This window comes from Vanessa atalanta, chromosome 4 (assembly GCF_905147765.1).
Source record: "Vanessa atalanta chromosome 4, ilVanAtal1.2, whole genome shotgun sequence".
Taxonomy (NCBI): Eukaryota; Metazoa; Arthropoda; class Insecta; order Lepidoptera; family Nymphalidae; genus Vanessa; species Vanessa atalanta.
In genome coordinates this window covers 11988457-12002021 of record NC_061874.1, presented here as the reverse complement: position 1 = coordinate 12002021, position 13565 = coordinate 11988457, and the positions used below count along the sequence as shown (strand labels likewise).

The window sequence follows — 13565 nt, the reverse complement described above, 5'->3', positions numbered from 1 at the left end:
ACATACCATATTTAATTATATATAGTATCAAATTTACTTATAATAGTAGGTAACTCGCACAAACCAATCAGTAATGCTTAGAATTATTATTTAAAAATAATTGGTATATTTTTGACAATCTAAAGGCAAGAGTAATGCATTTATATTTAATAAAGATGATTATAAAAGCCGGCCCATTTTACAGTCTGCCTTCCTATTTACGACAAAAATCATTCTCAATCCCATTTTCAAGTGTTTTCACATTAAGATGATGCAATAGAGCACCGTTGAGTAAAAGCTTTTCTTACAGGAAGTTTGAAGCATATATCATATATATCAACTCGCTGCTACAATTCATTTTGGTAGATTTGCAGTATCCCGATTCCTTATAATGTATATTTCCATAACTCTTGGTAAAGATTGTCTGTTAGAGATTCCTTATCATCATAATCATTACATAGTATAAAACAAAGTCGCTTACCGCTGTCTGTCCCTATATATGCTTAGATCTTTAAAATTACACAACGGATGAAGCGATTTTTTTTTATAGATAGACAGGCACAATATAGTATAAACACTGATAATTTTAGAGGTTTCTGAAGTGATCTTTACTTTTTTCGAGAAATAATTGCTTATTTTAAGCAATACAGCATTAATTCTTATCCAATTAAGTATACATTGTGCATTTAATATAGATTAATATAGACCTTTACAGCATGTAATTTAATTAAATATTTTTTAAGATATTATACAACCACTCTGTGGAACCAGCTTTCGCCGGCGGTTTTTCCGAACCGATACGACTTGGGAACCTTCAAGAAAAGAGCGTACTCTTTCCTGAAAGGCCGGCAACGCACCTGCAAGCCCCCCGGTGTTGCAGATGTCCATGGGCGGTGGTAGTCACTTTCCATCAGGTGAGCCTCCTGCTCGTTTGCCACCTTATGACATAAAAAAAAAAAAAAAAATATTACAGATTTAAAACTAAGGGCCATAACGGTTTGTATTATCTAATAATAATAACGTTGTAAAACATTTTGTAGTATATCTAGTATCAGCATTGCACCCGTTCGAAGCCGGGACGGGTCGCTAGTATAGTAATAAAATTGTCATTGTACACAGTCTTTGTATTTACCTTTATTTTTGTGTACCGTACTTTTTTTTAATTAGACGTTTGTTAGCCAAACAATTAATATGAAATTGTAATGACATCTACCGGATAATTATTTACCTCTTTAGTGCTTTTGTTATGGAGACAGAACCATCTACTCGAAATGTTCTGCTACTTTACAAGAGACAACTTAAATATGTACCAACAGATGACGCTAGTGATTTATATGGTAATACAAGCAAAAATCGAAAATATAAATATATTAAAATATTAAAAAAGACTGTTTTTAATGTTTAATTTTCAAATGAATAGGAGTTTTGTTATTAATTCACGCTAAAGTTCAAAGAAATATTTCTTTACACATTATCACTTAGAAAAAATAATAATGATATGGTGCTTATACTTAACAGGGCGCCAAATCTCAAAGTCAAAAGCTTAAAACATACTGATTGTATACTCTCTAAAAGTTTTCATTGCATTTTTTTTTGTTCATATCAGTTATGGAGATCTTAGGTGATTCAATAAAAGATTAAGTAGGTAATTAACTTCTTATTGAATAACCGTAACCAAAACGTTATTTTATAACTATCCGTTTTAACACTGATTACCTATAAGATTATATTTATTTATTTTTTATATATGTAGGTACTTCTTATTTCAATTTTATAAATTAATAATTCAGTATACTTATGTTACACACATAAGTATCTAAGTACTAAGTTTAACTGTTTTATTTACTTGTAAGAAAAAAACTGTAGATACTATTTGTTACTTAGTTGAATATATGTATTCGTAACCTTTAAACCTGAAAATATTGTAAAAGTTATACATAAGTAGGTTCATCCGATCCCATGTGCGAATAAATTGCTTAGGTACTTACATACTTGATATAATATCTACTAAGTAATACATGCAATTAAAATGCCAACGAACCCAAGACAGAAACTATCAATTAAGATTTAGGCTCAATTAACATTTTTTATCGGAGCTGATATAAAAAAATATGATAGGTATATGTTTACCAAACTTACACTTAACGTGTTTTAACCAAAAAAGATTATAGAGCGAAAGGATTTATGGTAAGAAATATTTTATAACAATATTTTCATTTACTTATCTGATCTATTTCTGATCGTTGAGATTTTTATAATGAAATCACTTCAAGGGATTGCTTAATTTTAGAAATGCCTTATTAAATTAGCGCTGTTGAACAGCATATGTTTTGTTTGCGTCCGGATAAAGAATCCTGGACATATTAGAGGCCTAGAGGGTGAAACGTGTCATTAATTTTGGTGCACTTGTTTCTTAGTATGGCGTCCTTTTGTGTGTGTAAGTGCGTTTGTGTGCCTGGTCATTACGCTGCATTATTTGTTACGTTTAGGGCTGGGATGGGCCTGTCCCTATCGCCGTCGAGTCCTACGCTCCCTTCCGCGAGTATTTGAATAGGCTCGCGCGTTGCGTAACGCGCGGCCAATGACAGAGCCCCTGCACATGCACGGGGCGGAGCCGTTACGTCACCGCGTTCTGCCTCCGCCGGTCGCGCAGCCGCCGTGACGTCACACAGTCTTTGCCCCGCGCCTGCAGCGACCACAGCGCCCATGCGGCCCGTGGCGCCGCATCGAAACTCGCGACAAAACACTCGTGCGCTCAAAGATGGCGGATGGGTCGCCCGAAGACCGCGCCGGCCCGTTTCAAATGAACAATTTAACTTTTTCCGCGGCCAACCCGTCACATAGTGACACAAAACAGTGTAGTGGGCAAACTTTAGAAGGTGGTAGATTAAAGTTATCGTTCTACACTGAACTGGATACGAGTGAATCGTGTGAGAATAGTGAGACGCGCGGCGTGGTCGCCGATCGTTCCGTGGCGACCGTAACAAGAGATTCCCGAAAAACACCCGGTTCAAACATCGATGATGGCGACGATAGGAAGAGGCGGTGCTTTGACAGATATGATAGCTCCGAATCTTCAGACAGGTGAGTTAAAATAATTCTGCATTGTTTTTATTTATTACAATTTTGTTTTGATTGTGTCAAAATTTCAAGAGTCAATGCTCTAGTGACCGCAGACTGTTTTGCCGATTTCGATGTCATGGCCATCGCCAGTAACTCGTGTTGCTAGGCCTATTCGGTTGAATGCCCTCTGCATAGATGCTGAGCGGCGATTCAAATATCTAAGCATTAAATTGAATTGTTTTTTTATAAAAGTTCAGTGTTTAAAATACGAACTTTACTCAACGATTATTACTTGCTTCCTCAGCCGTAACATAATACGTAATTAGCAGTCAAGCTAAAGTCGTCTCATGCTTTTCGACAGTCCAAACTTAATCAGTTAAGACCATTAGATAAAAGATAAATTCTGAATTCATATATTAAATAACAAAAGTGATTTTTTTTGCGGCAATTCGTATTCTAAATGTAATGAGTATAAAATAAATTATTTACATTTTATCTCAATTATAAATGGAATATGTGTTGAAGTTTGTTTCATGGAATTTTGGTTATTATCTCAGTATCCTACGATCTGCGCCCACGACTATGATCGAATGTCGTTCAACATCATGGAACATTTTCATAGTTATCCGGGGTATCTATTACATTTCTTGTGAAAGGTGAATTCTGATATGTAAACTTTGATTGATTAAGTAAAATTCATTAATCAATTTCGCGTGCGTACCAAAAACGATTTTTTACTAATCTAAATCGACTTATCACTAGTATACGTAAATATTTTAGATTATTTATGATATATCTACATAAAGTGTATCTGTACAAAATGCGCCAACATTATTATCTTGGTGTGCGTGACAGCTAGGCTCGACATTCACCATACGTCATCCCACTTTACTACAACTGTTCAATTGTTGGCCACTATTTTTTTTCGTCGCATTCTCAAGTTTGACAAACTAATACAAATATTATTATATCCATATATTTTTATCAATTTGCCGTAGACAAAATCAATAATCAACTAGCACTTCAATCAATGTTTAATAATCAAATTTGTAATAAATATCTGAAATTAATACGGAGGTTATTAGGTCCGTACAAACTAACTTTTCAAGGTGCTCATTTTGAACTTGACTTTATTAAGTCTAGTCACTATCAAAGTATGACATAAAACATTGATATGATAAAAAGTTATCTCTTTGTCTTTAGGCAAATATGTTATCATTGTTATGTAACGGTAAATTAAATGATAAAAACAGTTATATATTTAAAAAAAAGGTCATAAAATTTACTCTTTGTAAATAGAGCAAGTGTCTATGTTTTTTTTTATAGACGAACATTATTTATATCTATTCCGCTGATGCTTTAATACTATCATATAAAACATGCAATGCTTTGTGCATAAATGTAAAACATTATCTCTGTATCTATTATTTTCTTCTTTTTTCTTTTTATTAACATTGATTTATTTATTGGGTACATTAAAATAAAAATACAATGAATTTTATTATGCCCAGTTTAACATAACTATAATTTTAATGATGAGATCTTGTTTATTTTGGTTTCAATTGTTCTTTTTTCGGTTCTAATTGTTTCAGTATTATATTCATATTTAAATAACAAACATGTACGGTGAAGAGATATTTATGATATGTCTAATAAGAATTATTTTTCAAATCATATGTTAGCATAGCATGCTATAAATTGGACTGCCACGTTTTGGGTATCAATCTCAAAAAATATATCGAAACATAAAAACTTGTATCATGATTGTATAATTACATGATTAATATATTTATATTAAACGGAAAAAATCACCATTAAACAGCGAGTTATTAAATAGATTTGAAGTTCCATTTCTGCGTTCAACTGATACTGCATTAGATAATTTCTGAAGTGGGCATATGTAGGTCACCCATTATAACTTGATAAACATTGTCGGTGTGCTAGGCGCGGTTAGGGCGTGGGTTTTTGTTCATCTGACGTTGTTTATTACTACAACGTATTTTTATTGTAGCCGGTCAATGAATTTTTACTATTATTCAGGTGTGGACATTTTATGTTTCTAATGAAATTACATTTTCGATTTAAAGTTTTTAATTCGTTTGGACGACGTCATTGGTGCTAGTGATGGATTTGCTTTTAGGATTTCGTCGAAACAATTTGTTTTTTTTTTAATTCTCATTACTCTTTACTTTTTATAAATTCTAAATAGTCCTAAGCAATAAATACCTATGTAGCGTGCATTTTTATATCCAATCAATTATTTTTAAGTATATCGGGGTATTTAAATTAAAACAAACAACATTTGAAATTATATTGTATTCATTATGCTCATTACATGATATATATATGTTTTTATACATTGTTTTATTCTTCCATATAATATGTACGCGCAAACAAACATACACAAATCATATTAGAATTGCTGATATACAGGTGGCTTTAAGGGTTCATAGTTTTTTATAATAAGTGTATACATAATGAAATCTATAGAAAATCGTTACAAGCACAAAATATTATTGCATATTGTGGCACTTTCAATATCTTTTCATAACGAAATTGTTTTTAGAGGGTTACTAGCTGTTATCCTCTTACTGACGTCAATTAAGTTTCTGTTATGACATAGGTTCTGCCAAATTTAATAACATAAAATCCGTCCACCGACCGTCATTAAGCACTGAACATCCAAACAAAACACCAAAAATATCACATACTTAATGTCATGTACTTGTGTCAAACGTTAAAGAGATAGATCTATAAATTGAAATTGTATATATCTAGTACTCTACATGTTATATATAAAAGTTTATTACTCTGGAAATATCCAATGAATAGGCTAAGTACTCAAAAGAAACAATATATATATTTATCGTGCATTTAAAATTCGAACGTTTTAAAATTAAAAGATAAGTCATAAGTGCAGTGTATATCGAATTGTTTGACTACATCACCCACCACCACCACACCACTGAGATATAATATCAAAATAACCAAAGTTTCGCTGGTCCGATTAGAATCTACGTAACCTATTGTGAAGATCATCCTCCTATCCACTTTGCTAAGTCGGTTTAGACATGATGTAAATCATAATCCAATTTATTTAAATAAAAGATATATTGCTTTGAAAATTGCTTAACCGTATTTCGGTTATATTGATAAAATTCGTCGACACCTGTATAATAATTATCGTTTGCTCTATGATTATAAATTTTAAGATCTATCTTATATTTTTAAGCGATAAATATAATTGAACGATTAATTTGGTTAAGTTCATTCCTAATAATTATACATAATAGATGGTTAAAAAAATAAACCAAGTTCTTGAGTTTAATAATTTTGGGCTTTTTATTCACTATCTAGTAACTAGGTAACGATAATAATAAACTATCATCGTCAATTTAAAATGTGTACTATGTTATGTGTTATCTACAATTGAACCCGTGTATGATAAGAATACACTTGATCTACTTGATAGTTTACATCTTATCACAACGAAACACTACTCATATCAAACAGTATCGAAAACTAATAACAAAATCGGTCAACATTATGCCTACGACCCACGGACACGATCATATCAGGTATATCTAGCTAAAAGTTAGCATTCTGTATTTAAAATGAGTAAAAACTTGTGTATGAAATGAGGTGTAAGTAGGAATAAAGTTTATCACTGTGTAGGTATAAAATGCGAAGCAGTATTCGAAAACTCAACTTGAATTTAATTATTAACTTACTTCGTTTTCCTAAACACATTTTCATAACTGGCGCGAAAGTTAAACAAGTGACTTTGAGTACAAAACGAAGAATGGGTTTTGTTAGTAGTGGGTTCGCGCTAAGCCACGAAGGGTGAGCCGTAAAATAAAAAGTTAGGAGGTCTAACCGGGCACGGCGGGGGACGACGAACGGGTTCCCGGCAGCGTTGCCGTATGTAACCGGCATTTTTTGTTTAATAAAATAACGATAAAGCAAAACATTGGAATAATTCACTTATATATATGTTTTTTTTATCGGTTGAAACCGTAATATGGGTCATTAATTTCTTCTACATACGTAATTGGAAGTATAACCGACTTACATGTGATATAATAAAACTCATGAATAAATAAATAAAAAAAATTGTTATTAAAACGTAACAAAAAATTGTAATACATTTGTTTTGGTTTTATGTTTTTTATTTTATTATGCATCCGTAAAACAAAGCTGATATACAAAAATAAACGTTCCTTAAGAACGCATTGCGGGGCTTGGATGTGAGCCATGAAAACATTGCGGTGGAATACTTACCGTGTGGTTGACTCCGAGACGGTTACACGAACTGTGACGGTCATTAACTGGTCGTTATAGAAAAAGTGAGCAAGATTTCATTGCGTGCAGATGCTGTGAGTCTGTTGTGTACGTATAATAGAATAAAGAGCTTTATTTAGATCGAGTAAGGTTTCTTATTTTACATCAATATTTGTTTTTAACTCCAATGGAGTGAAATAATTATTCATCAATACAATGCAGTTTTTTGGAGTTATTAGTGGTAAAATTTATACATGTTTTTATTTTAGAAACTTGATGTTTTTATTTTGTTTCATTTTTAAACAATTTGAGTTTCGTAAATAAAATATTTTTGTAATATTTTCAAAGTAAATTTCAACTTTTTGCAATTCACTTTTCTCTTGGTATCAAGACGGCTACATACCTTTGTGAGGTCGAACCGGTCGCACCCCCCTCTCCCTGCTGTCATTAGAAGTGTGCGCGGGCGCATTGGCCCGACTGTGGTGCATGCCCCGACGAGCCCGGGAAATGTAGTGGACGTGATTCGCTTTGGAAACGATCTTTTTTTACTTGCATTGTAGATGTTTGTGATGTATTATGTCAAGTTTAAGATTATATGTATGTATATGGTCATCGCACTAGTCGATTCAACCATATGTAGATATTATGAAGTATATAGTTACGGAAAGCATTTTCTTATGTATATCTTTCATTTTCATATTCAGTACATAATTTATTTACATCGAAGTAAATATTGAGTCTAAAAATGAAAAGGATTTGTAGAAATGTTAAAATTAATTATTTTATCGATACAAACATACATAAATACACACACTAAATTGGTTTCATATTTGCATAGTTTTAAAATTAGAATTACATGTAAAATTAACTATACCGCAGAATATAATCGCAGGTTTAGTCAAAAAAATTATCTCAATATCGGCAAACGGGCGTCACAGCTCGTTTTGAATACGATTCCACTTTCGAAAATCTGGCATTATTCCAATTATAAACTTGATCTCGTTAAAATGACTGCACCATTTAGTTAATTGTAGTTTGTAACGTTTATTTACATGTTATCTTCATTGTTTACCACTATACATAATTATTATTAAGTATTATTATTTTTAACTTTAAGTATTTTATAGAAGTCGAACAGTAGGGCTTATCCACACATTCAATTTATTTAAACATATTTGGCTACAATAAAATATCACCAAAGAACTAACTAACTGAGAGCCATTGTAATAGAGGTATTATAAAATAGTATTTTTGTTTGTTTTTAATATTGTTTAAAGCAAAATTTAATATATGTTATATTATAATTAATTAGACATATTATATTGAAAATGATTAGTTTCTTAACAAATTTAACATAAACTAATAAAATCACAATAATGGGTATCAGAGTCGAGTCAAGCAAGCATTTAAAACAAACACGAGAATTTCAAACAATTTGGGACAAGCGGCTACATTTATCATATAAAAAACTTAGTTTATCCATAAAAATTTGGTTAATAAAAGAAAAATATTCATTTTAGTGGTGATTGTTTGTTACTCTAAATACTTGACTTAAGCTCATATTAATTGAAATGTTATTACCTAATAAAGGTAAAGCTTTAAAAATAAATTATAAATTAATTTTTGCAAAGATATTTTTATTTCATCATTTTGCAAACGGTACATTTATTGTAAATTTGTTTGTGTATTTTTATTGTTGAACGTTGTAATTGCTGTAAAAACAATTCGTTTTGATGAGTTTGCATCGAACTTGTTTGTTCTAAATACTAATTCGTTGTAATATTATAAAGCTATATACATTATACATGGTTTGTTATATTGATCAGTCTAAATTTGTCATTACATATATTTAATATACGCATAGACTGCTAAATTAAAAAAATCATATTGTTATAGATTTAAAAACTTAAATTGCACCGCTAATTCGATCATAGTGCTTTTATCGTATCTCAATGTAAATGGCATTAAACACTATTTTAAAATAAACTCATCTATAAATAACAATATAGAAGGTCATCTATACGAGATATAGGTTAAATAGTAATTTAATAGATAATGTTATATAGTCTATGTTAAAGCTATTTTCATACTGATGATTATAAAATGTAATGTAACATTGGACGAAGCTCCGGACAGGTAGGAACTGACTCACTCAGTCCGAGATGGTCGTTCAACCGGCTGTGTTGTTTATTTGTATTTTTATTGTGGGTATTTGACGCGTGCGCTGTCATAAACCATTATTTGATCGGGCATAAAGTAAGACTTAAGGATAAAAAAAAATCACCCAAGTTTCGGTGTCATCTCGGAACCGGATTTTATAAAAGTATCGTGTTCAATTTTCGTTATTAAATAATTCGTCTTAATTTTTGTATTCCCAAATATCAATTTTGCTTGTTCGTTGTTTTCCTATTTATGGTATTGTATATATATGGTTTTTACTCAACCGCTATCGCTCAGCTAAACAAATAGTACTGAAGCCGTAACCTTGTTCATTATTTTAAAATATTTTCCCTTTCTGAAACTACTGGTTTAAATTACAATTTTCATTGCACTTGTGTTTATTTTGAGCCTTTTTTTTAATAACACCTGCAGTTTTTTTACCCCGTTTATAAAAATATACAATTTCACGAACTTCACCTTAAATATTTCAAGTATTCAACAAAAAATGTTAATATTTCATCGTTCAAATTGGTTCAGCCACTACTTAAGTCATCATTTCGTTTTAATAAATAAACATATTATAAAGATGTGCATCTAACCGATGGATTTTGGTCGATTTCAGTTTCATGTTATACGTACTTTGTTTAAGATACCTAAAAAAGACAAACAAAACAAAATCTCGTCCCTTTAAAATGTCAGTACAAACAGCGGGTTATATTTTGTAAACAAAACATTCGAATCGAATCGAGAACAACCGGTCGCACGTTGGACGAAATTGAACGATCTTCGTCCTAATCATTCTAGCTAACGGTATCTAATATGTTAGTATACAAAGTCAAGTTACGAGGCAGAAGTCACGCGAGACCGCTGTATGTGGAATGTGAATAGCCTTGGAATATAAGTTCTAGATTCTGCGTGCCGCGGCTGGATTTATAAGGTCTAGATGCGACTGCTATAACGTATTCAATTTAACTCTAATTTATACAAGATCGATGAGTGGTTCGTTGAAGGATGCGAAATTCTGAAGATTGTGATTAAATTGACCGAAATTAGCTGGCAAATTATGGCAGTGGTTTCGTAAAGCTTAAATGTTTGTTTCAGTATTTACGTGTCTTAGATCAGTATGAGTATGTAAATTCATATAAATATGTATTTTCAATAACGCATAGCCAAGAAATTAGCTCAAAGTTATTCTGGTTATTTAGAGTATTATATATTCCGAGATGAATAAAAAGTCGCACTAAATATTTAAAAAATAATCTCCACACCCAGTAGCGATTCAAAGGAAGTCGCGGAAACCGCTAATGGACAATATATGGTAATATTCAATTTATAGCTACAGTTACGGAATGAATAAAACAGAATTGAATAACGAAAATAATATAGAGATTCAACATCTTGTAAAATAATAAACTTTAGGTACTTCTAGAGACAAACTACGACAATAGCGTCTGTGACATTCTTAAAACTAAATGCTTTCCCAAATATTAAATGTTGTTTTGTTTACAAACAAACATAAAAAAACCTTGCCGTTTATAGTATCGGTGTAATCATATGATTTAAATAATATCTTATTCAAAACGAATTGCGAATAATTCAGAAAAGTTATTGAACTGAATTGCTTTTATTGTGTACCGTTTATACAAGTTTATAAGAAACCTGAATGCTTCCAACGTTCATTCATCAAAGTATAAAAAGTTTTACTTGTACAATTCCGTATTAATAAGCGTTTAACCAACAGTGTACAGAGAACGCCAGTGTACATACTATCAAATAGAAGTGTGAACTTTTTCACGTACAAAGGTTTAGTATTATTAAATCAAAGATCTGTTTTACGATGGACTATTTCTTATGAAATAATGATAGGTGACCGTGAAATAATCCGTTATGTAATAAAAATTTAACTGGTATGAATAATACGGACACATCTTTTATTCAAAGCATTATCTTAGGGTTAATGTGTGGTACGATTTTTATTAGAGTGAGTGCCATTGTTAAATATAAAACAAAACTATAAAAACTCGCTACTATATTTCACAATTACAAATAAGTACTTCACTTTGGTTGTCTATATTAAAAAAGTTCTAATATGATAATAATATATAATGATGTCTATGTTCAAATTATACTAAATACAAAAAAAAAACGATTCGAATGTTTTACTGAAATCTATCGATTTCATATCACAATCAACTTGATTAGTTTGGTTCGTATGACATAAACAATTGTAATAACAAGCTAAAATATATTTATCTTAATTTTGATATTTCTTTGTTTATATATTCTTTTAAATGAAATCCTATATACTTTTACACCCACGGTACATTTGCGCTGCAGAAAATCACAGTGGAAAAAAAAGTACTTTATTAATGCAGATGTCATCTTGTTTGCGGGGATATGATAATATCGTATTAATGTGTGGACTCTTATTAAATCCATATTCGTTATCTGAGAAATGGCCTTGAAGAAAGCCTTTGTTCGAGTTCTGAGCATTTTTATTTTTAGTACAAATTTTATAGACTACATATAAAAATATAATATGAGTGAAACTGGCCATAAGCTACGGCGTGACGAGGATATAATTTTGTACACATTTGGATTTCAAAATGAAATTGTCACGTGACTCGCAACAGATGTGGAACTTGGATATTAAAGGTTATTTAAACAATAAATTCATATGGACTTCCTAAACTAAATAAAATGCTTTTTTGATGATCAAGTAGGTATAATATTTTTCTTTTTATCATAATAATATGGAACGAGGAACAAAAGCATGCAAGTACTCATCACCAGTGCACGCCAATAGATGTTTTATATAGATAACCTTGAATATATTGGCGAAACATTGCCCATTTGTCGCTTCTAGCAAAAAGATAACATTTCTTCATCGTCAAAATGCCCCCAATTAGGGAACCAAATTCAGATCTATTGGAACTTAAAATACTGTCCTCTGTGCTTGTATGTGTCTCACTCACTCTTCATTTAAATATATAGCAATAGAAAGAGAAGTTAAATTGTGAAAGTGTTGCCGTTCAATGGTAGAATATGAGTGAAGTAATATAGCTATCAACTAGAATACCAAAGCACATAATATTATAATCAAAGTTAATTAAATTTAAACACGATTGTTAAAGCGATCGTCTGTAAAGTCTGCAGATAAATGACGGAATGTGATGTAATCAAACATAACAATTACTATTATTTCAGTTATAAATAACAAACAAAGAGAGTAAAGCAAATAAGTCGTGCGTATCGTTGCTCGTAATCATTAAATGCCAGATTTTTTTTATTGCATATATTCTTTACAAAAACTATCAATCGATAAAAACATATTATTGTTACTCTTCGACTGCGCTATTCATTTCCATTTCTTTAATGTTAAACTTAAGCGTTAAATTGCAGACTATTATGTGAAAACGATAAATATGAATATAAAACTTGTGTAAAATATTCGAAAGTACTAGTGCATATTTTAAAGAGAAAATGGTAAATTTTATTTTCAGTTAACGTTTACAATAAACATGTGATTAGTTTTGATAAGGATTCATATTGTGTGTCCAATAATTTGACCTAAACTTATCAGCAAGTGGGTGAAAGTCAGAAATTTAGCGTTAATTCAAGCTAAAGTGAATATACCATTATAACCATTGCGTTAGAATATGCGCCGAATTGTCCGAATCCTTATACATAAAACGCAGCATTTAAACCACCGAAATTGCGAAGTAAAACAAAATTAGTGAAAAGAATAGATCGATAATAGTGTAATACACGTTTCTTTTAAATTTGCTGTAAAATTGGTCCGGGAAATATTAAAATGGGATCACCTAAATTAATAGAATAAAATTTATTTTTAACATCCAAATTGGTTCAGACGTTTATTGAGCAATGGACATAAAAAACACGCGGCACGCATATATCCTCCTTTTTTTGACTAATTTGGTTTTGAGAAATCGTTTAAGAATAAGCACGTTACTAATCGTATACCAATAATCGTTGTTTACATCTAGTGAATGAAAACCTATGAGTGTATAAAATTTTTGTTTTTTTTTTTTTTACACGTGCAACTTAATCAGTGCGATCGC

At 31.1% G+C, this 13565-nt stretch overlaps 1 protein-coding gene across 1 annotated transcript in view; it reads left to right on the top strand.

Annotated features, from left to right (window-relative positions):
- Nucleotides 1-2657: 2657 nt before the first annotated feature.
- Nucleotides 2658-13565, top strand: part of LOC125077926 (zinc finger protein jing) — a 131374-nt gene continuing 120466 nt past the window's right edge. The window contains exon 1 of the mRNA XM_047690040.1: nt 2658-3063. Coding sequence (XP_047545996.1) covers nt 2741-3063 — 323 coding nt within the window. The 5' untranslated portion in view covers nt 2658-2740. The remainder of the gene's footprint in view (nt 3064-13565) is intronic.